The sequence below is a fragment of the Anarrhichthys ocellatus genome, unplaced genomic scaffold (assembly GCF_004355925.1).
Source record: "Anarrhichthys ocellatus isolate YVR2014 unplaced genomic scaffold, GSC_Weel_1.0 scaffold6, whole genome shotgun sequence".
NCBI lineage: Eukaryota > Metazoa > Chordata > Actinopteri > Perciformes > Anarhichadidae > Anarrhichthys > Anarrhichthys ocellatus.
In genome coordinates this window covers 8745593-8773019 of record NW_022280036.1, presented here as the reverse complement: position 1 = coordinate 8773019, position 27427 = coordinate 8745593, and the positions used below count along the sequence as shown (strand labels likewise).

Genomic DNA, 27427 nt, shown 5'->3' with positions numbered 1-27427 from the left:
ACACACACACACACACACACACACACACACACACACACACACACACACTCGTCCCTATAGTTTGGCTGAAGGAGACACTTGTGAGTATCGGTGGGTGTCCAAACATGTACTTTGCCCTTCAGACGGTAGACTTGTAGTTGCCTTCTGACGTTAACAAGGAAAATACTACACTTGATTGTCAGTTTGAGGGCAAAGCCACATTTCAGTGGACGGCAGAGCTAAAGAAAAGAAGGGAATAAATAGTAAGCAATACTAAAGACCAGAAAAACCGTACACAGCAAATTTTTCAATGATGGGTTCTGCTTCCCATTAAAGCAAAGAGAGTAGAGCTCAGCCACGGCCCTAAAGAGAGCAGAGTGGACACTGAGGCAGCCAGCCCGACCACAGGAGGGGGGGGGGAATTACAACATACTGCAAATACTACGTATAGTATATGTTGACATGCAGGAACAAGAGACCAATTAGCAGTGTGTGGTAGACCAAGACTCGGTGGATTGTTTAGTTTTGTTTTATTGTGCACATTGTTCTGTAGGCCAGTCCAGAGTGTAGAGACTGCAGCGGTTTTCAGTATTTCCTGTATTATAAGAAAGCCAAGTAGTTTTCTGACTGCACTTCATTAGCAAACTGCTTTTTTGCACAATCCTTTATTTGAACAATTAACAAAATAGAATGCTTGGAGGCTTAAAATTAAAAGACTGTATAGATTTTTTTTTTTTTCAGGCCAATATCCCAACAATTCCCAGCAGACAATAGTGTTAGGAGCACATACTGAAGAGAGAGACATCATTGAAGCATTTCACCAGCACATTTCCTGACCAGATGAGAGACTGAGATAAAACTGTACAACAGAAAGCTCAAGGTGTCCGTTCAAAGTCCCAAACATTCATCAAAAAAGGGGAAAGGAAATATGCAAATCAACAATGTCACAATTTGTGCAGATATGACTACAAAGCCAGCAGCACAACTGAAATATTAACATTAGAAGATGCATTGACCGTCTGAACGACATGCCTCCGTTTCCTGTGTGGAATGAGTCACGGACATGGCAACAAGACCTCGGATGGAGAAGGTAAAATAAAGTTTCAATACATATTGAAGGAGAGGCAGTGGGGCCTATGTATAGTAATGTTGTCCTTTGGTTTACTTGGGGAAGGTTTCTGACATTGAAACCAACAAGAAAAAGTTAATTGAGCCTCTGCACCACATAATGTTAGTCTATCACAGTCTAGAAAATAACTTAATGTGAAATTAAGTAAATTTCATATTGAAAGACTGAACCTAATCAGTCTTCGTTCTTACAATCAAGTACTGTAAGAGCCTTTTAAATGAAGTTAAATACTTGCCTTGCTTTAAAAATAGAGGATTCACATTTTGCACCATCTCTTCAATCTGAGGCAGCAAAATGTGAGACATCCACCTCCTTACTAGTGTAGCTAGTATTACTAGCTACCTGTGAGGGAAAAACACAGACTTCTGTGGATAGAAGTCAAAGTACACTAGCCTAATTCATTTAGAAATACTTGAGCCGATTATATTTTGAGAAGTGTTAATACTGAGATACTGACACTGGTGGTTGGAATGAAATGGGTCTTGAAAAGGAAAAAAAAAAAATAAAATCAATTGTGAAAAGAAAAAGACAAAAAAATGGAAATAAATATCAAGCAAAGAACTAGTTCAATTTTATTCATTGTTGTGCTTTAGCCTGTGTAATTTCTTTTCAAACACCAATTCAAATGCAAGCATATTTTTCTGAAAGGAGCGAGAGCATGGGGACATCCAATAAATGATGAATGACGAAAAACTAACATCTTTTAGTAACTCAAACAAAAATCATCACAATCAATGAATGATCCCCAAAAAAAAAAAAAAAAAAAAAAAAAAAAAAAAAAAAAAAAAAAAAAATAAAAAAAAAAAAAAAAAAAAAAAAAAAAAAAAAAAAAAAAAAAAAAAATCTATATCTTCAACAAAAGCAAACACCATTACCTTTTGTGCACACATCTGGGGGTTTTATGCAGAGCTTAGCACAGATGTAGTCCCACTTCCCCTCAACACTCCGTTTCCCTCGACTAGGAGGAAAGGCTGAGCCACAAAAGAGTAAATACAGAGGTGTCAGGTACATTCCCCTAGCTCTTCACAGACATTAGACTTGCTGTTGGTGCCTGATGAGGGGTAGACTTGTACACCGAGTGGAAAAACATCACACATTGAACCTAAGGCAGCCCCCGCTTTCTGCTGAGATTGGGGGTAAGAGGGGTGGTGTGGCTCAAAACTACACTGATAAGCCACCTATACACAGGTGGAACCTTTAGACAACAAAAGACAAAGAAAATGGATAGAGAAGGAAATGTACAAAGTAAACAAGGGCAGGTTTTGCAATGGACTGTCTTGATTGGTTGCCAACTCTCCGGTGCAATAACCGAGTCTAAAAACTAGCGGAGTCCTTTAGAACACAAACAAGTTCTCAGTCAGATTTTTTTTTTTTTTTTTTTTTTTTTAATACATTTTAATCTAAATATTTGCAAAATATTCATTTGCCTGTCATATTGTAATCATCAATCAGTTTATACTCTGTGCACAGAAGCTTATTTGTTATTAAATTCTAAAGCGCATTAATATTTCTTTAGAGTCTTTCTAAATCTAAACCCACATACCATGACGAGGGTCTCTTAAACAAGGAAGCTGTTCAGTTCTCAATGTACCACCGATCGGTTTTCTGTGGTTGATGGCTCAAGTTGTACCTAGATTTAAAAGCATCGTAAAAGTGAGGAGATGGATGAGGAGGAGTTTGTGTTGGTGGCAAAGAAGACAATCTGGCCTTGGGAGGAGAGACTCGTGATAATGCTGGTGCTGGGCCTTTTCAATGCACTCGGGCAAATTCAAATAGGCTTTTAAAATTCTGCAAATTCATTAGGCAAACTGTCCTTCACTAAAAGGCAAAACACTGATATTTTTTAGGTCATTTCCTTAAAAAAGGGAATTCAAACAAGAGAAATTACCCCGCGGTCCACTTGCAGCCTGTGGTAGATAGTTCTTCCTGTGTGCGAGTCCACGGTTTGCTATCTGAGCCGAGCGGTGGGCTCAGGCAGAGGTGCATCTCGGGTCCTAACCTGTAACCCCAACCCCACCTCTGTCTATTCAACAGTCCATTCCTCGCTGCTTTAAAAGTAAAAACACAAAAGGACAAAACAAAAAGTAGCAGTGGTGCACAGAGAAGAGAGCGCAGTCACAGGGAAATCTTTGTGAATGCAGCTTGTTTCTCTTCCTCCAAAAAAAAAAAAAAAAAAGAGAGACATGGGGAAAAAGGTGTTGGAAAAGCTGGTTCTCAGGAAAGCGGGGACAGGAGGGAAGAAGAGGAAAATCTTGCAAGAGAACAAGTTGGGCAGTGTTCCTGTTCATTAGTTTTGTGTGTGTTCTTGTCATGTGTCCATGTACTGTCCGGTCAACGAGTGCATTTAGAGCATGTATGTTTTGTGTGCGTTTGTGGATATATTTGGGTATTCTCGTGTGTGTGTGTGTGTGTGTGTCGGGCTGTGTGGGAGTGCGCATCTACAGCAGGTCGACGCGGCGGTAGTACAGCAGGTAGGCGGTGCGCTCTGCGGTCTGCTTCATCACCTGGTACTGGTTAATGACCTTCACTGTCTGGTCGTCAATGCGCAGCCAGCCGTTAAGACCGATGTGGAAGACATCCGTGGTGTAATGGCCGCCTGTCGCACTGTTCCCATGGTGATAGACAACTGGTTAAGAGAAAGACATGAGAGAAAAGTGGGACATTTTATTTAAGCATAATTACTCATCCACTACTTCAAGGTCGGGCACTGCAGCTGCATACCATGAGCCGTTTATCCCTGAATGTGTGATGCAGCTTAAGTAACGTATACTATCGCTTTCTACACGTTCTTTTAATGATTCTATGAACACAAAGTTCGGGGGGATTTAATAACCAGTGTTCTATGACTAGTAAGAGGCATGCTACATGTCTCTTCATACATGAAAACAAGTGCTAGCCGGGGTTTCGCTCATTTACTTGTAATGCTTTCACTTTCTCATTAAGTTTTCAAAAGCTCACTGATCTAAATCTTGGACCTAAAAGAAGGGAAATAACTCAGTTGATGATTACTTAGACATGGCTTTTACTCCAGCTGGATGAACCACTTCTTGGAAAACTTAGCAGAACTAAGACTTATCCCAAAAACGTGTTTCCTGATGTCAAATGAAAGGACTGTCAAACGGATGTATTCAGGTTCAAGACAGAAAGGGACAACCCTTTAAATGGGGCTGCTCACCTTCAGGTTCATACTTTTTGAGGCATTTTTGCTATACGTTTACATGACTTAATGTAAACAAAAACTTAATTTTTCTCATACCGTTTACATGGCCACTAGACCTGCTATATAAGAAAAATATACATTAAATCTGACTTTCTTCAATAGAGGACCTATAAGTCTCCTTGGTAGCATCGTTATTTTGGGCCACATCATGGTGGACTGACAATATGTTACAAACACAAAATGTGACAACATGCCTTGCAGCAGAAATAACAATGTGACTTAAAGAACTCAAACACACCTGCAAAGAGCCTGTAAGTTCTTTGGCCTTTCACAACTTTGCTCCGCACTCCAGAGGACAAGAGATCTGAAAACAGAAAGAAAAAAGCTGTCAGCAACATCCACTTATCAGACCTGGAAGTTGTAAAACCTTGCTTAAATTATTATTGATTACAGAATTTGTTGCACCATGTTCTGCTGCTGGGCAAGTGCAAAGTACAATGTCATAATATAATAATAATAATAATTTCATTTAAAATCAATTTAGTGCAAAACGGTTAAAATAAAACCTTATCTGGTTTACGAACTTCACTTCAACACTGTTCTGGATTCATTGTGAACCCGATCCCTCCAAGAACGTAAACAGCCAAGATAGTCTTTAGCATCTTGATTCAATGAGTGCGTAATGTCGACTCATTTTCATGAGTCATTCCCACGAGATGCATAATCCCCTTGAGAAAAGACACACTGTCTTTTTGAATATCAAGTTCTCTGGGGAGACAGAGTGTAAATCGTAACATCTGTGGTTCATTTGGCCGACTCATCGAGGTTCGAGTTCTTATGACTGGAAATTCAGTCTTGTATACACGTGTCTTAAATGCAATAGTGCTCTCATGATTAGGAGACTACTTAACATAAAAATAAAAAAGAAAGGTAGCTTTCGTCAACATTATCGTCTGCTGCAAGCAAACGTATGTACACAATCAGGATGACTATGCTAATGAGGATACAGTATAGCGATCCACAGGTTGCACGTCTTTGGTCAGTGCAGGTAAATTGGATCATCAACTTCTATATAAAAACACTGAGCACTGTTCATGAACTTTGTGTTGAACAGTGTAACGTGTGCACAGGTCATGTTAAATGGTGTGCTCAGAGGAGTATCGGTCCATACCTTTGCTGATTTCCAGGTCAACGGGGTAATCAATGTTCTTGGTCAGTTTCTGGCAGCCTCCCGTCTTTTCAAAGACGAATCTCTTGAGATGGAGCACCAGTACAGGGGGCAGCTCTTCCAGAGTCACTCTCCGACTGATCTCGATCTAAAAACAGAAAGAAGAGAAAGTCAGAGAAGGTCATTTAAAAAGTTAAATCTTCAAAAAGTCACAAGTGTTTTTCTTAGTATAGACATAAGAGAACGAATCGGTACAAGTACAGAACAAAAGGTAACACTCTGATGGAAACAGCTTGCTAGGCCCTTCAAAGTAGTGACTCATGAATCATTTTGTTTTGGAGCTTTTAAAAGTACAATAGACAAGAGCTGGGCTGGAGAACAAAGTTCACTGTCTCCGAACAGACAACGACAGAACAATAGGTTTATCTGCTACAGAAACACAAAGATCATCACACCGCGGTCGAGCAGATACTCCCTGCACCAGATGTTCCAACATAATGTTCACTCACTGAACAAAGTTTTCTTCAATAGCTGTTAAGTCTTGTATATTCTGATCCAAGGAAATAATTTAACATTTGTGAAAGAAGTTCACAATTTCAATTTAGATTTCTGCTTTTTACCATGTGTAGCCAACAATACTCTTCATCTATATGTGAAACCATCCGTGCACATGCCAAGAGCAGGAACATTTCTATGGCAGGAAATCAAATCAGAAATAAAACTATACTATACATTTCTGCACACAAAAATATAATAACTCAAATACACAAAATAATATAAAATACTAGTATGTAAAAACAGGGAGCATTTTATAAATTTATTAACATCCAATACTAATGAAGTTAAACGTAGCCTGAAACTCGTACCTCCTGCTTGGTTTTAGAGGTGTAGCCCTGGACCGACTCTCGTGCCACCAAGGTCTCTAAAGCATCCTGGACCGTGCGGATCTTCTCCGACTGGATGTCCAGCTGCAGGGTAAAGAAAGGCTGCAGAGTGGCCGACTCTTTAGAGTTTTGTTGATACACCACCGATCTGACGGGAAAAAACAAGAGACTGTATTAAATACACAAATAAATCACTTATTTCCATAACTTGCATTGCTCAATGTGAACAAGTTTTTGCTACAAATGTTGAATTTTACAACCATTCATTTTTGAAGTAAAACTACAAAACTAATTAATAAAATGTCATCTGTAGCTCCTGAAATGACCGGACATTTATCAATTATTCCAAGCATAACCTTTTGCAACATCTGACCCAGAATATTTGAAATCTAAATCTAATATCCTGTCTGCAAAAAACACGACTAACAATGATTCAGAAACCAAATACAAGGGTTATAATGACCAAGCTCAGTAGGCGTACACACCACACTCTGTAAACACACACCCCTGTACTCCAGGTTTCTCTGGTTGAAACCATTTCTGAGAAAACCAGTGTAGACCAGGACTATGCCAGACCAGAACCTCATAGAACATATTATTTAGGCGGGCTACACACGCACGGGTTCTTTCCAGTTTGTCTGAAAGTTAAGACCTTTGTTTGTGAATGTGTGCCCCACGTCTCGACTTCTGACCACACTGGCTGTTATTCTGAAGGACTGCGGTGCCGGCGAGACAAAAGCTGGAGCTGGGTGGTGGCAGACCGATTAGTGCCGCCACCGTGAACAGGTCAAAAACGTTTCGTCAGAAGCTGCGTAACAAGCACAGGGTGCACAGTTGAAGATGACATTTATTTCCCGAGGTTTGTGTATTAACTTGGAACTTATTTTGTTAGAGCAGACTTTTCAGTCATTAACATTGTGATATAGACTTTGCCATTCAGTAACTAGGACTATAGTCCCTGTTTACTTTCTGTCATCTACTGCATTAACAAACACTGCAACAGCAAAAAAATACAAAGAAGCCCATTTAAATGTTTATGTTGTCACATTTGAAAAGGTGTGTAGCAATACAGTGGGTACGGAAAGTATTCAGACCACTTTAAATTTTTCACTCTTTGTTTCATTGCAGCTATTTGCTGAAATTAAAAAAGTTCATTTTATTTCTCATTAATGTACACTCAGCACCCCATCTTGACAGAAAAAAACAGAAATGTAGAAATTTTTGCAAATTTATTAAAAAAGAAAAACTGAAATATCACATGGTCATAAGTATTCAGACCCTTTGCTGTGACACTCATTTAACTCACATGCTGTCCATTTCTTCTGATCCTCCTTGAGATGGTTCTACTCCTTCATTGGAGTCCAGCTGTGTTTAATTAAACTGATTGGACTTGATTAGGAAAGGCACACACCTGTCTATATAAGACCTTACAGCTCACAGTGCATGTCAGAGCAAATGAGAATCATGAGGTTGAAGGAACTGCCCAAGGAGCTCAGAGACAGAATTGTGGCAAGGCACAGATCTGGCCAAGGTTACAAAAGAACTTCTGCAGCACTCAAGGTTCCTAAGAGCACAGTGGCCTCCATAATCCTTAAATGGAAGAAGTTTGGGACGACCAGAACTCTTCCTAGACCTGGCCGTCCAGCCAAACCGAGCAATCGTGGAAGAAGAGCCTTGGTGAGAGAGGTAAAGAAGAACCCAAAGATCACTGTGGCTGAGCTCCAGAGATGCAGTAGGGAGATGGGAGAAAGTTCCACAAAGTCAACTATCACTGCAGCCCTCCACCAGTCGGGGCTTTATGGCAGAGTGGCCCGACGGAAGCCTCTCCTCAGTGCAAGACATATGAAAGCCCGCATAGAGTTTGCCAAAAAACACATGAAGGACTCCCAGACTATGAGAAATAAGATTCTCTGGTCTGATGAGACCAAGATTGAACTTTTTGGTGTTAATTCTAAGCGGTATGTGTGGAGAAAACCAGGCACTGCTCATCACCTGCCCAATACAATCCCAACAGTGAAACATGGTGGTGGCAGCATCATGCTATGGCGGTGTTTTGCAGGGACAGGACAACTGGTTGCAATTGAAGGAGAGATGAATGCGGCCAAGTACAGAGATATCCTGGAAGAAAGTGCTTTGGACCTCAGACTGGGCCGAAGGTTCACCTTCCAACAAGACAATGACCCTAAGCACACAGCTAAAATAACAAAGGAGTGGCTTCGGAACAACTCTGTGACCATTCTTGACTGGCCCAGCCAGAGCCCTGACCTAAACCCAATTGAGCATCTCTGGAGAGACCTGAAAATGGCTGTCCACCAACGTTCACCATCCAACCTGACGGAACTGGAGAGGATCTGCAAGGAAGAATGGCAGAGGATCCCCAAATCCAGGTGTGAAAAACTTGTTGCATCATTCCCAAGAAGACTCATGGCTGTACTAGCTCAAAAGGGTGCTTCTACTCAATACTGAGCAAAGGGTCTGAATACTTATGACCATGTGATATTTCAGTTTCTTTTTTAATAAATTTGCAAAAATTTCTACATTTCTGTTTTTTTCTGTCAAGATGGGGTGCCGAGTGTACATTAATGAGAAATAAAATGAACTTTTTTGATTATAAATGTCAGTGTCTTGCCATAAAACACACTGCTTTTGTAGTAAACAAACAATGTGTTACATCTTCCCCCTCCACTGAAATTAGATCTTCATGTCTCGGCCCGGCAGTAAATTGTGCAAGGTCTTTCAGACACGAGTGGCTCCGTTAGTTTATAAACAAACAAATTGTGTTAGTCATGTTGTCATATTGCTTACTACTGTGAGAAAATGGGTGAAGAGCTCCAGATGAAAAGAGGGAGAGAGTTAATGGAGAATTTATGAAGTGTTCGGCTGATGTTCAACTGGATGCTCCGAGTGCTTTTATTCTTTTCTTATAAAACTCAAGTAGGGGAACCTATGAAGAGCCAGTTACATTACTAGTGCTAGACAAGTGGATTCAGCACCATGTCAGCACAGGATGTACGCTACTTCCTAATTTGCCAGAACTTCTCATCTTGGCTGGTTTAGCCGGGTTGCATAAAATTTAAAACTGTTATTGAACATATCCTGAGGTAACTTGGTTTTAGAGCAAAAAAGAAAGAAGCAAGTATTTGCAACAGGGTCGACCCACAAAGCCTTTAACTGCTTCTTATAAGGGAAAGGTACAGCATACGGATACTAGCGACTGTACTGGGAAAAAACAACTTGAATGCAGAACCGTGGAGCGCTTTGTGAACTTAAGAGAGCAAAATGTAAACAGACCTCTAGTTCACCAGCCATCAGAATGTCTTCTTTTACACAGGGCTCATTATTTCCACTTCACATGAAAATGTCTTTCTGAAACACATCTTCACGGCGATCTGTCAACGTACCTGATGTGCCCACCAAATATGTCAGTGATGGGTGTGCGGATAAAGTCAGCTTGGCGAGTGATGGAAGTCTTATTTCTGGGGCCAACTTGCTCCCATTCATCCTCACTACCTTCTTCCTCCTTATCGGCAACATCTTCCTCCACACCTGGCTGAGACTCTGGCCCATTGGGTGTGGGAGCTTCTGGTAAAACACATGAACGGAAATACACTTTAGACGTCAAACAAGCAAAGACCACTTAGTAAAATTAACTCCTCCGCACAAGTTGCAGGAAATTCAATAGAAGCTCAAACTGATATGACGACTAGATGAAAATAGGAGCTTCATTTCAGGTCACACCTGTTCAGCTGCATCTTTATAATTCCAATAAATACATTGGTGTTCATACTACCGAGCTGGTTGGGATATTGTTATTTTTTATTTCATTGAAAAACCAACAAGTAGCACACAAAACTTCACAAACTTAATAGATGTTTGATCTACTTTGTTAGTTTGATTCATGCATAAAGTAATGCAATTCATCGTTAACTAAGACAGGAAAGAGCAATGATGTGCAAAATTGAATTCAATTAAACTAAATCTGTAATAATCCTATTTTGCTGGAGATAGGGTTGTGATATGGAAGTGGTAAGAGATGCTTACTCTCTTCCTGAGGCGAGATTAGTTTTTTCAAAGCCAGCATTTCCTCGTGCAGTCCGTTTAGAGTGAAGCCAAGATACTCCTCCGCATCCTCTTGTCGACCCTACGAGTGGAGCACCAGCAAATCGGCACCAATTAAAACACTCTCCCAAGAATGTTTACTGTCAAATAAGACACTGGCGTGCACGCTGAATGTGCAAACACAGACATTCATTGAGGTCAACAGACAGTTAAGCATGTTTTACAAGTTAGACAGGATGAGTGTAAGCCTCATTAAATATCAAAAGATAAGCATCTCATTCAGAGTGTTTATGTAGTTTCATTCATTAAAAACGGAATCAGAATTGACTCAGCATGTTTAACGCATGAACTGCCTTTATTTATGAACTGAAAACGTATATAAAGAAAACAAAACAAGGACATTCCCTTCGAGCACCGATTGTTCCAGAGGAAGCTTATTCAGAGAATGTGATCATTAAACAAACAGCGCGACGCATTACTTTGCAGTAAATATGCATTGGATCCAGAGGCAGCCATGTTTACCTTCTCAGAAAGACTCGACTTGATGAGAGTGAGGAGTCTGTAAATGTAGGTCGGTTCAAAAGGAACACCAGGTCTAATGTCTTTCATGGCCTTATCACCAACAGCTGCAGACACAATAACAAAATCATGCAACTCCAATGAAGCAGACAGGAAACGATACCAAATGTCTTTGAAATTGTGATATCACGTCTTACCTTGCTGTTTGGCTTTTGATGGCACAGGCATGTTGTTGAACTCATTCACCAGCCGAACACTGACGGACACAAAGAAACGACGGTGAGGTCTCCGAGCAAAACAAAGGTTTGCAATTTGATATTTGATATAGCTTGCAGAAATGCTACTCACAAGTTGTCCATCATGGGTGTGGAGGTACACGGTCTCTGCGTTTCATTATGCAGAGGAATGGACTTCAACATGTGATACATGGGAGGGCAGGCGATCAGGGCCTGTAGGGTCTGAGTAGTCAGAGTCAGGGTGGAAAACAGCATGTAGGAGAAGTTACAAAAGGCTGCTGTGATATTTATAGCTTTACACCAATGGATGGATAAGATAGAATGTAATGAAACCACAGGCATTTTGTAGTTGGCAAATTTTGTATAGCAATTAACATGATTTGAGCTTTCCTTAAATTAAAACTCTTTTTACAGCCTTCGGAGGAAATTTCCACGCAGAACTGAAACGCACTCAGCAAGCGTCAGCCAAACACAAGGTACATTTCACGATGGCACATTATTTTAACCAGCTGGCCAAGGAGGTGCCACCATTTTTCATTGGTGCCATTTGGCTGAACACCAATATAAGAGCTAGTTATATTAACAGCCACACATATACACGTGTAACCACAGTGTTAAGGGGTTAAAAAAAACAAAAGTAGCAGGTGCAGCAGAAAGCAGAGTGAAAGGATACAGCGTTGATATAGCACCAGTTTCCCTTGTTGATCAGTCCTCTCGGCTGCAAAGACACTGGTTTATGTATCAACTTCACATTCTCAATAAGTTCTGGGGATTCAAACAGACACAATGTTCTTAAACAGGTAGCCCCATACAACGCCAACAAACCATGAAAATCAACATTATTTTCAATGTCATCAACAGTGATCAAGTGGTTAATGTTATAGCAGATCATCAGTAGTACAGTAGTGCATTTTCACATAACGAATGTTTCTTCTTCTATTCCTGCCTCTTGTGACGACAGCACAAGCGACTGTCTGAATAAAAGAAAGAAGTTGCTGTACCACGCCTAGGAAGGGAGGCCGTCATTTAGTTACACAGCTCCCATGGTAACGTGGACATAGTTTAACACAACTGATACATAAATACATCTAATGACATATACATTTATGACAATGATCATTAGTATGTTCAAACTTGTGCATCCTTTACACCATTTCTTTAGAAAATGTATGTAGCCTAATGCTCAACGCTCTAGCAGACTTAACACATTTAAAGAAAAACAGCTTAAAAGCACAGTATTCAAAACAGTTTCCATCTGTCCATCTATAGTCTCTCTACGTTGAACCATTCTCCCACAGAAAACACGAGTCTAAAGGGTCAGTGTCACCCAGTGCTTCTGTTAAATATATGCAACTCCAGCCGTCTTTAAATAATTTACTAAATACTGTCAAGATATGAAAATCAGTTTCTGCAGATAAAAAAAGAGCCATAAGGGTTTCTGGTTCATAAGCATGCATACATAAAATGTACATCTCAAAAGGGAACAGTTACAGTAAAAACAATACTTTGTATATTAAATTACACCCAATAAGGGCTGGCCACCTTAGAAGAACGTATGCACTTTTAACTTGAGTAGAAAGAGTTCAAAGTGGAGTTTGGGTAGACGGGACAGAAATGAGGTCTCTGGTAAATGTTCATACCCTTCTGAGAGAACTGTACAGCAATCCACAAACATGTAAATACATGCAGCATAATCAGGTTTATCTAAACAGACAAATCTCAAATATTGCAGTGCTTTTAAAAAAAACAAAGCTCCATTGAAAGGGATGAAAAAAAAATAGTTTAGAATGAAGAGGAACAGCAAAATACTTAGAAACACTTCAATAAATGAAGCTCAAAGCGATCTCAAATCACACTAAACTGTGCTTGTTCTTATGTTCACTCCACCTGATCTTTCTGCACATTATAACCCAAACCACAATTGTTCGGCCTCAGTATATTTTCTAATTTCTAAGAAATCCTTTTCTACTCTTTTGGCTGAAATTATGCTTTTTCACTTGAACTAATGTTGAAGCTGCAGACTTACTCTTTCTCTGAACAGCATGTGTGCCAGTTTGTGTTGCGTTTGTGTCGGGCTATTGTGTTCCTGAGATGCAGAAACAGAGAATGATGTCTCACTCTGTCCGACTTAAACATCTGAATGGCCAAATTACACACTGCTCAAAAAAATAAAGGGAACACTTAAGCAACACATCCTAGATCTGAATGAATGAAATAGTCTTATTAAATACTTTGTTCTTTACATAGTTGAATGTGCTGACAACAAAATCACACAAAAATTATCAATGAATATGAAATGTATTAACCCATGGAGGTCTGGATTTGGAGTCACACTCAAAATTGAAGTGGAAAAACACACTACAGGCTGATCCAACTTTGATGTAATGTCCTTAAAACAAGTCCAAATGAGGCTCAGTAGTGTGTGTGGCCTCCACGTGCCTGTATGACCTCCCTACAACGCCTGGGCATGCTCCTGATGAGGTGGGGGATGGTCTCCTGAGGGATCTCCTCCCAGACCTGGACTAAAGCATCCGCCAACTCCTGGACAGTCTGTGGTGCAACGTGGCGTTGGTGGATGGAGCGAGACATGATGTCCCAGATGTGCTCAATTGGATTCAGGTCTGGGGAACGGGCGGGCCAGTCCATAGCATCAATGCCTTCGTCTTGCAGGAACTGCTGACACTCCAGCCACATGAGGTCTAGCATTGTCTTGCATTAGGAGGAACCCAGGGCCAACCGCACCGGCATATGGTCTCACAAGGGGTCTGAGGATCTCATCTCGGTACCTAATGGCAGTCAGGCTACCTCTGGCGAGCACATGGAGGGCTGTGCGGCCCTCCAAAGAAATGCCACCCCACACCATTACTGACCCACCGCCAAACCGGTCATGCTGGAGGATGTTGCAGGCAGCAGAACGTTCTCCACGACGTATCCAGACTGTCACGTCTGTCACATGTGCTCAGTGGAACCTGCTTTCATCTGTGAAGAGCACAGGGCGCCAGTGGCGAAGTTGCCAATCTTGGTGTTCTCTGGCAAATGCCAAACGTCCTGCCCGGTGTTGGGCTGTAAGCACAACCCCCACCTGTGGACGTCGGGCCCTCATACCACCCTCATGGAGTCTGTTTCTGACCGTTTGAGCAGACACATGCACATTTGTGGCCTGCTGAAGGTCATTTTGCAGGGCTCTGGCAGTGCTCCTGCTGTTCCTCCTTGCACAAAGGTGGAGGTAGCGGTCCTGCTGCTGGGTTGTTGCCCTCCTACGGCCTCCTCCACGCCTCCTGATGTACTGGCCTGTCTGCTGGTAGCGCCTACATGCTCTGGACACTACGCTGACAGACACCGCAAACCTTCTTGCCACAGCTCGCATTGATGTGCCATCCTGGATGAGCTGCACTACCTGAGCCACTTGTGTGGGTTGTAGACTCCGTCTCATGCTACCACTAGAGTGAAAGCACCGCCAGCATTCAAAAGTGACCAAAACTTCAGCCAGAAAGCATAGGAACTGAGAAGTGGTCTGTGGTCACCACCTGCAGAACCACTCCTTTATTGGGGGTGTCTGTCTTGCTAATTGCCTATAATTTCCACCCGTTGTCTATTCCATTTGCACAATAGCATGTGAAATTGATTGTCAGTGTTGCTTCCTAAGTGGGCAGTTTGATTTCACAGAAGTGTGATTGACTTGGAGTTACATTGTGTTGTTTAAGTGTTCCCTTTATTTTTTTGAGTAGTGTATTTAAACTGCAGCTAAACAGAAAAGTTTGGCTATTCATGAGTGCAAATTGACCCACATATCATTGGTATCTAAACTGTATAATGGTCCAACAACCACTTGAAAACTCACTGTATGTCCCTCTTTAAACATGACACTTAAGTTGTCTAAAGTCGTTCCCTTTGTCTAAAGGAAGGTGCCTCTACAAGAGAATACAATTCTTAGAAGATCTGAAAATCTACATGTAAAATAGCTTTGTGTGGAGAACACTCCTGTGTTCACAAGGCTTACTTCTAACAGTGTTGGTTAATGAGATAAATGGGTTACACAAACGTGACTAATGACCTAATATCTGACAGATATTCTGGATGGAGCACCACCATCTAGTGTTCATTTCATGAACTTCTTTAACATGAGCAAAATGTCATATACATTTCCCTGTGGCAAGGAGTTACTGAACAATTTAAGCAGCTCAAAATTAATATTCAAATATAGATATCGGACAGCAGCAGAAGTTTGGTCACTTACCATGTCAACTCTTCTTAAACATTAAATGTTTAAAACCTTAAACTCACATGGGAACACAAAGTGAAGGAAACAGTACAATTGTGTCGACATTGCCATCAAGTGGAAGGGGAGAGAATTTAGCAGGAATGCACTTACAGCTCAAACATCAAACTGGTCTACTTTCTTTTAAAGAAATACAATACATTTTCATATAATACCTGCAAGTTTAGGGGCCATAGGATCCTCTGAAACGTGGACAGGGCCGTCTTTGAATTCCCCAAATTTCTCAGGCTGCTCTGGCGTAGCGAGTGATGGAGACACAACTTCTACAACATTCTTTGCCTCCACAAAGGCCTGAGGGCCCCCAGGCAGAGGCTTGGAGTTGTGGAAGAGGCTAGCCCAAGATTTGGGGAGGTTGGCAGCAGGTGCAGCTGGAATCACAGGCGAATGGGCCTGCTCTGTCACTACCGACTGGGCAGCAGAGTCTGGGGAGACCTGCTGAGCCAGCTCCCCACTCTCACAGTCTTCTTTGTGTTCATCTGCACTGACAGCAGTGTCGGGCTCTGCTAACCCATTGGCCACCCCACTGTCTGCTAACGCCCTGTCCTCCAGTTCAGTAGTCGTAATGGAAGTGGCGACAGAGGGCGTGGCCACAGCAGCTGAAGGAGGAAGAGGGGATTTGGAGCAGGGGCTGTGTGGAGTATCTGAAAGTTCGGGGCTCTGTGGAGCCAAAAGATCTGGCTGCTGATCTACAGTCCTCGGCCCCTCTGTCATCCCTCTGCTTTGAGAGGAGGATGAAGAGGAGGAAGTTGCATTGTTGCCATCTGATAAAGAGGCAGCTCCACTTGGCAAGTCAAAAGAGTCATCAGGGCTTTCACAAGTCCTCTGATTGGCAGTGGATGTCGGGGCAAACTGGGCTGCTGCAACAGCAGCTGCTGATGTTGCAGTGGAGACGGGTCCGGTGGCGGAAAGTTCAGCCCCCGACAGCGCCTTACCGTCCACATCTTCAGCCCTGTGGTGTGGGCCACCGATTGCATGTCCGTTCACCAGTGGCGTCCCATCTGCTGAGCAGCTGCTGCTGTTGCCAGTTAATGGGTCCAGGTAGCTGTAATACCCAGGAGGTCGCTTTTTCTTTTTCTTCCTCTCTCGCTGTCCCAGGCTGCCAGGGAGTCCGTCCATGTCCTGGCAGGCCTGGTTATTGTCCTGGGCTGAGGCCTCCGAGTCAGGGCCATCCAGCGAGTTGAAGTCGGTCCCGTCGGGGACATCGTCTTCTGGAGGAGCCGTCTGTTGGGCCTTCTGGGCCGACTGGCAGCCCAGGATGAACTCTGGAGCCTGGGGGTTGAGGGTGCTGGACACCTTGAACAAAGGATCGTTCAACCCGACAGGCTTGGAATCCATCACCTCGTCAACACCAAACTCAATGCGCTGATAGTCTTCTGCTGCAGATAACATTTCAATCAATTAGAAACACAAAGTGTCGTCTTCAAATACAGCCTAAATATAAGACACTATTTTACTCTCTGCTGAAGAGTTTGTGATAAATCTGTATATCTAAATAACTAAGCCATCACCCAAAAGGGGTCGTGGGAGTTTTCCGACAGGATCAGACACCAATAAAAATAAACAAATCCTGTTGGACCTATTTTTAGCTGCAACAACTATTGTCGTGTCTATTCTCAACTACACCACATTCCTTCTGGGCTTATGTGGATCCCAGGAACGCTGCTAACATGTCCAGAAGTGGGGTGATTCAACATGTAAACAGCCTTTAAATGGACACTTGGATTATTTGAATGCCAGAATTAAAATGCAAGAATGAGGATTTTGTGTCATATCATATCTAATCACATGCTTAACAGTGAACTTTATGCGGTTAAAGTATAGATATAGGTTAAAGGCTCCCTTTATTGGGTTGCTGTGCAGTTTATGCAGTTGCTGCCAATGCTGGAATAGCAACATCTCCTGTAAGATATTCCGCCGCTGAATCAAGCTTTCATCAAAAGGGACGTGATCGTGCATCTGTAGATCAGCCAATAGTAACGTCCTCTTTCTAAATTGAACTGTGATTGGCAAAAGTCTCCCGTCACGGGTTAGATCTCCTGAAGCCTGAAAGCACCACGAGGAGGAGCAGATGTGTAGTTTTCTCTCAGATCACTTGAATTACAATATGCCGAAACATTATTATGGAATATTGCCCAATGACGCCAAAAATAAACTGCCTAACACAGCTTTAACAAAGGGTAGGTTTATAGAGATTCAATTAAATAATGAATATAGATTAAAGTGAGAGAATGCAGTGTGTAAACAAACAGAACAAGGCTAATGACGGCATACTAGAAGACCTTAACTGGCCCTTCTTACGCATTCATGTATGGCAATACCCACTTTCAAACATGAATTTAATTGTTTATAATAATCTTTTTTTAGACTTAATTTTTAATCCCCAATAATTTCCTTTGGGATTAACAAAGTTAATCTTAGATTGCAAAATCCAGTTGTGGACGATTCAAATATTTTCAACTGTATACAAACATATTTTCTGATTTACGACCTCAAATAACACTGAAATGTAATTTGTAAATAAACCATCAATCTAAGTGAACCATATATTTTATACAGTGAATGTATTCTGACGGCAACATCTGATCACCATATATAAAATAAGAATAAATGTTTGCTGGTGCAGCAATTTATCCCAAATGAAGCAAATGTATTACTTGGAAAACTTAAGTTATTTCAATTTTATCCATTTCCTCAGTAGTGTTTTTATGCCCTGAAATGAAGTTGGAATAGAATAACAAACCTGATTTAAGGGACATTACATAAATAATGTCTATCAATTTATATTACTATTTTAAAGTGTCTCAAACTCCTTAAAATGTAGGACAACAATGTACACAAACAAATGTATGTCATCACAAAACTCAATTATTACGTTAAAATGTGTTGCAAGCCAGCTTAAATAGTTAATTATTAAGCAGAGGCGCAAAGTGGAAGAAGGTGAACACACAGGAAACATTTGTTAGTGCAAATCAGAAAAATCATCCAAGGGGCTTTCATAATGTCACAGCCGATTGGTCACCCAAACTGTAAACCCTGATGGTTTGCAGGAGTTAACGGTAGTGGCGTAACGGACCGCTGGCGACCCGGGATCCGCACGGATCCCTCTTCACGGTTCGGCACGCGTGAAAAACGTTTTACAGACGACCACTATCTGCCAATAGTCAGTAAAATATGTGGCATTCATGCTTTTATAGTCGCCTATCTCTGATAATACAACCAGTCCGTGTTTAAATTGACAGGACGGTGGCAGCATCGCTGACAGCTGACGAACACGTTCAGGCTGAATATGAGTATTGTCCAAAGGTAAATTATAACGTTATCATGATGTGTTCACATGTAATCTTGTAAAAATGTAGTGTTGGTGAGAAACATTAATGAATCCAGTTGTTTGGAGACGTTTTCACAGCAACATAAATAGATATTAGAGATGAATTATGACCTGTTAACACGAACAGCTTATAAGACATCAGTAAAACTAATGACAAGATTTGTTTTGATCAATGAAAATACAATCTTTTGTTTCCTAATCATTAGAATTGTGTGTTTTCAAAAAGAAAAAGAAAAAACACTATAAATGACTATAACTAAAAGCATAACATTTAGAATTTTTGATTGTGTACAAACTTCAGAGCAGTTGAAATTATTTTTGTCTGGAACTTCGTAGACCAGGAGCTATAATCAAATAAAGGGATCTGTATCTGCCAATATGGATCAGCGGCAAACTAAATGTGATCAGGGATCTCTGAAAGTTATATTTGCTCCCTTTTTTCTTTTGTGCTGATCCGATCCGAACCGTGAGTCTTATGATCCGTTGCACCACCAGTTAACAGGGTATGAAACCAGCATTTACTTCCTCTACTGGGATGAGAAGATCTTCTGTTAGTGTTACTGAAATCACACTTCAAGACTATAAAATGCGCTCAGCAATAAAAATAAAAAAAAAGTAATAATGCAAGGCTAAATATGTACACACATGTTAGCAATCACATAAAACCATCACTATGCCCTTAGTAAATTAATTGTGATTGTTAAATCATATGAAAGTTCAATCCGATTATAATTCAACTTGGAGCCCTGCAGTGGTAAAAATGCATCCTATGCAAGAGAAGATCAGATACTTAATAGTATCTTGAGCATGCAAAGCTCTACAGATTATACCAACAGGCAAGAGAAAGAATACAGGCGCAAGGTTTAGAAAGCCACCAGTTTTTGAAACCTGGATTTTGAGTTTTACAGCAAACGTACAACAGCTAGTCAAGCCACAGGGTGTCAGACTCCTCAACTCACCGCAAACCTGCAGTCCCATTGACTCCATAATATAAGGTACAGCAGGAGTGCAGTAAGATCCTAAATAATCAATACAAATCAAGGTAAGGCAAATGTCATGTGCAAACGGGTATCAAAGACAGGTGGCTGCTCTTACATTTCTAATTTGGGGGCTCGAAATTTAATGAATGAAAATGGCTGACTCACTCTTAAACAAATAAAAGATCCAAAGGGATATATAATCCAGTCTAAACAATTCATGATGCATGTATGAATATATTCAACGTTTATGATGAAAGATGTATAAAAAGCATCTCCCTGCCAGGCTAGTCAGGTCCGTTCAGCCTGGGCTTCTATCTTACATTGTTTTTAGACCCGCTTTGAAAAACAGTGACGTCAACTAAGAGCATTAGAATAGTCCTCTGATGCTAATACAACTTCAAAAGAATCGAGTGTATATGAAATGTACATACCAGAAGACTGACTGACGCACGGCACTTTGTCATTGAACGGAGGAAGCTGTGTGGAGGCAAAGAAATAAGTTAACAAAAATAAACCTAAAAAAAAATCTAAAAATGACATGCAGCATTGCAAAACAACAATGGGGGTACCTTTGTAATAACATGTTTTGGCCAACCTAGAACCTCAGTTCCAAAGCAGTGTATTAGGATTAGTATTTGTCAAAATTAGAATTAACATTCCCATGAACCCGGTTGCTTCCTATCAAAAGGAGATCCCGCTGACCATTAAAGGCAAACACACAGTCTTGTAAAAAGGCCAAACATCATGGACACCCACGTAATATTGATTTATTAATGTAAAAACAAGTTATAATCCAGCTCCTTACCTCGACATAACATCGTGGAGTCACAAAAAACTGATTGATCTCATCAGGGCTGAATTCCCCGAAGATGTACTGTGGGAAGGAATCAATAGAACCATTAGTTTAAGTGTTGTAACAATCCACTTTTCTTAGAAATATATATTTTCCTGCTGTGATATAGAAACAGATCTTGAATTGTCTGAAAGACCGTATAAATACTTACAAAACTAAAAATAAAGAAAAGAGGGAAAAGTGAAATAATACACATGGTGGAGGACCGGGCCTTCCACTCAATAATAAACTGATTCAGAGGCCATCGTCACTTGGCATCTTGGTACAGGGCTGTTACTAGAGTCAGCCTACACTGCAATGCTAGCTTGTACAAAGGTAAAGCACAACATGAAGTGCTGAGTCATGCAGTGTTGTGCAGAAAACATGTACACAAAAACGCTCAAATTAGATTCCAGGACTTTTTGCATTTAGTGAAGGAGGTTTTTGAGCTGTTAATACAATGCACCCTCATCCTCAAAATAATAGTGTATGTACGCTTTTAACGTCCTGTACTTTTATGACAGAATAAAACTAACTGACTCTTAGATGACATTGACTGAATGCTTGTGATTTTGTCAGCTGGAGCAGTAAACTGTCAATTAAATGATGAATTAATCACTTAAGATAACAGTATTGGTCATTGCTTGCACACTGAACAGTGCTGCATTTCTCAGACACACACACATCTGTTTAGTTACACAACAAACAAAACATTACAAAACTATCATTAGTAGTATATTGTGTAGACCACATTACATTTATGTGGGGATAACATGATTTCGGACAACAATTAACTTCAACCTAGTTACATGGCAGTATAAAATCTTAAGCTGAACCATAAAGTTTTAGGAGCATTTTTAACTACATGAAAAACCTATTAATTGGTCAGGAGAGAGAGGTGATATCACAAGTCGATGCCAAGATTCTGGAAACGTGACAGTACTCGTTTTTCTACAGTACCTGAGACTAATATAAAATGTTCCCGATAATGCCACATTGTGAACAACAAATCCATGTGGAGATCGGCCGTAGAGCGAGCAATGTTAGCTGTTGGCAGCCGGTGGGCGACACAGTCCCGCTTGGCTAAATACCAGAGCTACAAGGTTCAGAGGTTACATTGGGTTGCGCTCAAGCTCTTCTTTAAAAGATTGTATTGATAAAAAGGTAAATTATAAAGATTATAAATTATCATGATGTGTTCAAATATAATCTTGTAAAATGTAGTTTTTGGCAGGAAACTTGGGGCTCACTAGGGATTAATAAAACATTTGCAAAAAATTGTATGCAAACAGAAGTAAAGGAGCATTGAAGTAAGTGGGATTTGTCGTTTTGCTTTTTGCTGTGGTATTGAATTGGGTATTGAGAGTCATGGAATTTTACCGGTAGCAGATTTGTCACAAAACCAAAACATTTTTACTTTTTTTTACAATATTATACTCTGCCTAAATATCTCTGTATTGATACTGAAACAATATCACGGCAAAAATCTAATAGTAATAATAAGATATAAATGTATTGATTTAAAAATGCACATGATATGCAGTAATCTGTAATCGGTTATGGTGGAAGCGTAAAGTCACAGCAGCCGCTCTGTGGACGGTCACCATACTTTCCTCATTTAATGATTCCTGTGCGTTACACCTTCAGGGGAAACGCTGTACGGTGCCACCTGAGTGTCCACGCATGCAAAGCAAAACACAAAGCCAACGACAAAAAGGTGAAACGAACTCTCTAGCCACGCCGTTAATCCTCTCAGTGCAATCAGCAGTGGGACGTGAAAGGGCAGGCACGTAGAAAAGAAAGTGCAGCTCAAGCACATGGAACTCTTTGCAAACGAGGCCCGATGCGAGGGCCCACATTGCTGAAATGGCACTACAAGCGACCAGCCATAAACCAACGGCCTCAGGACGGCTAATACAATCACAACAGAAAGAATGTCCCTTTGCTTCTTTGTGCAGGCGTGCCACACGTACCACACTAAGCTTCCCTTGCTGGTCGTTTGGATTGAGGATTACAACAAATTAGCCATCTGTATGATTTCAACAGTTTAGTGACGACACTACACGCGCAAACACACATTTAACAGGGCTCGAGGAAAGATCCTAGCATAACAAAGAGCAGGGCTGATGATATTCATATTAAGCTTTTCTACCACTTAATGACTTTTAGTGATACTATGTCTCACAAGTTTAAAATACAACGACGCAGAGCAGGGTACCAGATATTGATTCTGGTATATTAGTGAAAATCATTATTGGTACTTCCTCTTAACTTTTTTCAACTATAACTAAATAATATCTACAGATGCGAGTCATCAGTCAAATAGAAACACCTAAAACTGACTCAATAAACACAAAAAAGATCACATCTGGAATTAAAAAAATAAATCTCTGCATTTATCCCAATTCAGAAATCTTCTGCATGACACCTGATACACAAAGCACTGAACTTGTTATCTACATATACACACCCGGGCTGTTTTCTTTTTAAATACCATTAAATTAAACCAATAAATCAGTAGTTACACTTTTGATTTCCGAAGTGGTCGGACTACACGTCGTACAGACCACGTTGTTTCTAGCATAACCCGGCCATAACGCCCTGTGATAAGATCAGGAGACGGCAAGCACTACTGTGCTTGCTCTCGTAAATCCAAAGCAGAGTTATTAATGGACAACTTGGCTCAGCATGAAAATGCTGCAGCGCCACTACAAATAAGGTCAGACTAGTTTTCAATGAATCTCTGGAGCATGCCTGTGCCTGCATATAGGTGCGATGTAGTAATAGGGTGACATATGATTACAAAGCATGAAATAGAGAGGAGTGTGACAGCGAGAGAAAGGAATCCTAGTCATTTATACGGCTGGAAGACAGGTTCTGTCAGACCAAAGCAACTGCTCAACAATGTGGCAACACCATCATTTGTTGATATATTTTTAACAATAAGCCATAAAGCAACCGTTTAATAATCTGAATTAAGTTATTTTGAACATTCTGATACCTGATGGGCTTGAGTGATGTTAATTATTCTGAGAACTATTTGCACTGTAACGTACAAGTTTAACAGAGCGGGGGAACCGTTTTTCTACTCAACTGAATATCTGAGTTTTGGACAGATGATAAGACAAAACATTTAAAGACCTTGGACTCTGACTTGTAGCTGTTTTCTATTTGACAAGTAGACTAATCGCTAACCGTTAGTTATCTTTGTCTACAATAGCCAGTGGCATGCTAGCATTTATTATCTTAGCATGCTACTGGTGGAAATAAAATGTTAACATTTAGCATGTTAGTGTGATGTGCTACAGGTAACATGCTAATCTCAAAGTACAGCCACCTTGGTGTATGAATGTGTGGGTGAATGAGAGGCAAATTGTGATGCACTTTGGGTAGAAAGGTGCTGTGTAACTGCACTTCATTTACAGCTGAGGCTGCTGGGGATTCATTTATGGATTTCACATAAATCTTGTTGATAATCTGTGTTGGAAAAGTGGGAAATTTGCCCTGCAGGATTTCATACTATTTAATCACAATCCAAGCAATGGTGATAATAATAATGCTTTTTAATTTGTGGCTACATTTATAGTGCATTTGTTTTGCCTTTCCATTCTGTGTACAATCCGATTTAGCTAAAAACTTTTAGCAACTTGGATGGTAGTCTGATGCATTTGTAAATACAGTGTGTAGTTTGCCCAAAGAGGCTGAGGATTACTAACCCACTCACAGACTTATGTTTTGGCGGAACATTGGGCTGAACTAAACAGAGACCAAAATAAGGAGGATGTCGCAATAATAGTTTAAAGTTGCAAAAGCGCTTAAGAGTCGCACCATACCATTGGGTGACAATACAATGAACACAGCTGAAGTGGTTTATTCTAAAAATTCTCCATGACTGCATTTTTAGACTCTGGAGAGGAGATCCATGTCAGACCTCAATGTGCATGGAGTGGGACAAAGCTCCCCGTTCAAACCACTTCCCTAATTTGATGAGTTGAGAGGCATTAACTGCAGTGTAATAAAGACATGTACCTTGAATGCAATGGGTTTACGTGTTTTTAACTATTTTTTGGAAGACAACACATTTCTGAGGCATAAGCTATAACATGTTGTGGCAACACATGTCACGGCGTCTAGATGACCGGGTTAAACCACTAAGTTTAAATGTTAATGAGGACATTTCAGCAGGTTTCTCCTAAGTTGGTGAAGACAACTTTAAGAAAGCCCAACATCCAGACCTTCATCTACAGTGTTTCACCACAAAGTACAGACATGTTTCATAATTCACTGTCAAAACGTAACAACCAAAGCAAACAAATAACTGTACTCATGCGTATGTTTAAATGTGACTTTAACATGCCGGTTTTAAAGTTTAGCTTTGATATTTATTGTATTCTTAAAATCCTGCATTGGCCTTTTTCAATGTCTGGAAATATGTTGCCTAAATGAATTACTGCAACTCTGTAAGACTTTATTGGAAGTAATCTCACTGATTGTATGTAACAAACACGGTTTAAAAGAAAAACACTAAAATAATTCATCCAGTGCAATATCTCTTATAGATCAGCTTTATAAATTAGAAAAAATATATTTTTTAGGTGGCACATTTGAAAGGATAATGTACAATTAAATGTATTATCAACAAGCTCCCCGAAGCCTGTCATTGGCAGCCCACTGCTCCCTATATACAGGGATGGGTCAAATGCAGAGGTCAAATTTCGTGTATGTGTATATGACAATAAAAAGGGTTTCTGGGTTTCAATAAGCCAAATGTTGCCATGTACTGTTCTTTGTTCTATTGTTCAGATGCAGAACAATATTTAGTATTTCCTAAATTTCCTGTTTTGCAAAGTTCATACTCATGAGAGCGATGACCTTTTTGCTGGCGGTGATTATTTGGCTGCACCACCTGTTTATCAACCGTTCCTTCACTGGAATTTGGTCGTCTTGATATTGCTTCTAATGTTACACTGCAGTCGGTTTTTCCACTTTTGTCAGTTTTCATTTCTCACAGACCAAATCAACGTGACAGCAACTCTTTCGTCTTTTACACAGAGGGTGGGTCATTAAACAGATTGTTTTTATAATACTGGACAAATGGTTGCTAAATAGGGCAACCAGACCAAACTAAATAGTTGACAGGAGTCCAAATCTGGTTGCCAGAGGAAAATAATCAACCGTTACTGTAAGGTCTGTCGATAATTTAGTCCATTTACAAACTTTTATATTATTAATTATAAAATATCATGCCACTCCTATGCCATTGATACAACATATGATAATAAATTCCCCATCGGGGAGGGATAACTCCAATGGGTACGTTTCATGACAGTTCACTTCACTGGACCAAGACATGAAGAAGCTGACAGCAGTTTGAAAGAAGCTGAAGCAGGTTTACTCCAGAATGTTTCGCTTTGCTCAACAGTGAGCCAATAGAAACACTTAACGTCGAGACCAGGAAGAAGCGTGAAAGCATGGAAAAGTGTCCCTTTCTATGTCCCTTAGTTGTATTCAGGCTCCTGCCAGTCAGAGTTTGAAGCCAGTGAAGCATGCATCACTAGTCTAAGTTTGAATCTCATTGTGTCAATTTAGTCTCAAGTTAAACATTAATTGAGTCAATTATTAGAAACTTCAGATCAAGCATGTCTGCATGCTTGGCTGTACTACAAAACGGGCCTTCCCCCTCCATGATGGCTAACGTTTACTTTCTCAGCAATGTCACCAAAACGTGCCGAGTTATCTACAATCCAAATGTTACGGAGACTGGCGGTGTAACAGCACAGTCGTTACGCTGCGCGTGAGCTTCATCCCGTCTTTTAATTGTTTACATGTGAAATAAATCTTCGCTACCAAACGAGGGCCCCACACTGTCGCATTTGAGTTTAGCTAGCCAGCTAGCGGGCTGACTGCAGAGTGTAACCACACCATCTGTGCAAAGCGGTTAGCTTTTGCTAAAAGCTTTTAACATTGTTATACTGGCTTGCAGCTGCTCAGAAACGTGAAATTATCGCACGCAAAACAGTCCACAAAATCGTCGTTTTACTTCCTTACTGCCCGAAGCAAAATTGCCGTTCCTGCCAGTTATGAAAATGTGCGCTCGAGAGAGAGAGAGGCCTGTCGGTGCAGGTGGGCCATGCAGTCACGCAGCAGTTTTCTGTGTCGCTTTTTTGCCCTGTGAAATAACACTTGTCACAAATGAGATATCACACTACAGTGTCACTGGCACGAGTGTAAGCAAGCGCTCGTGCCATTTGGATGAAACGTGGCTGTCATATCCTTAAAAACTGCCGCAAATAGTGCTGCGGTCTCCTTTGAATGGAGGGACCGAGGCCTGTTAGCTACCGTTACCATGCTGGTGTTTCATTGAGGCTTAGAGGGGGCATTAGCAAGCATTTTTCAGTCCTTACATTTTCAATGACACGCACGACTAGCCAGATATTTTTCAAATTACAACTGGCATCCGACCAAATTGCTGCTGTAGTAAAACACTATTTTAGGTCCGAAGCTTGTTCAACTGAGGGGCGGTCGCGAGTCTATAAATAACGCTGCAGGAGTTGTTTTGCAGGCTAACGTTAGCCAGCTAGCTTAACTACCTGGTTGCTGTAAGATGCCATGCTCCCGGTGAGATTTTCTCTCCTCCCGCTGACAAGATGAAAACTCTCCCGGGAAGGTGTTGCAGGTTTGTAATGACCGTTACAAAAGTTGTCCTACTTCGACGTCATTGTCATTTTCCCAACGTTGTCCTGGCAGTCGTAGGCTTTGATCCATGTAATGCATCAGCACTTCATGCTGCTCGCCTTGCCGTCACCGCCATTTCTGTCTCGCCTCTTCCTCGCTTGCTAGCCAACCCAGCGCGGTCGGTTGTAGTGAGCAGCCC

At 40.8% G+C, this 27427-nt stretch overlaps 1 protein-coding gene across 4 annotated transcripts; it reads right to left on the bottom strand.

The window, feature by feature from the left end:
* Positions 1-2235: 2235 nt before the first annotated feature.
* Positions 2236-27427, bottom strand: usp10 (ubiquitin specific peptidase 10). Of its 4 annotated transcripts, none has more exons than XM_031846427.1 (15): positions 27144-27164; positions 20527-20595; positions 20153-20198; positions 19701-19760; positions 15569-16789; positions 11808-11899; positions 11247-11356; positions 11096-11154; positions 10902-11005; positions 10362-10461; positions 9722-9902; positions 6303-6468; positions 5440-5584; positions 4567-4632; positions 2236-3734 (listed from the first exon to the last, which is right to left on the bottom strand). In XM_031846427.1, the coding sequence occupies exons 1-15, from the start codon at positions 27162-27164 to the stop codon at positions 3547-3549; spliced, it is 2628 nt and encodes an 875-aa protein (XP_031702287.1). In that variant the 3' UTR covers positions 2236-3546. The 4 variants fall into 4 exon arrangements, with proteins under 4 accessions (XP_031702287.1, XP_031702288.1, XP_031702290.1 ...); XM_031846428.1 differs by having other exon boundaries at positions 3547-3734; positions 15569-16786; positions 27144-27427; XM_031846430.1 differs by lacking the exon at positions 19701-19760 and having other exon boundaries at positions 3547-3734; positions 27144-27427.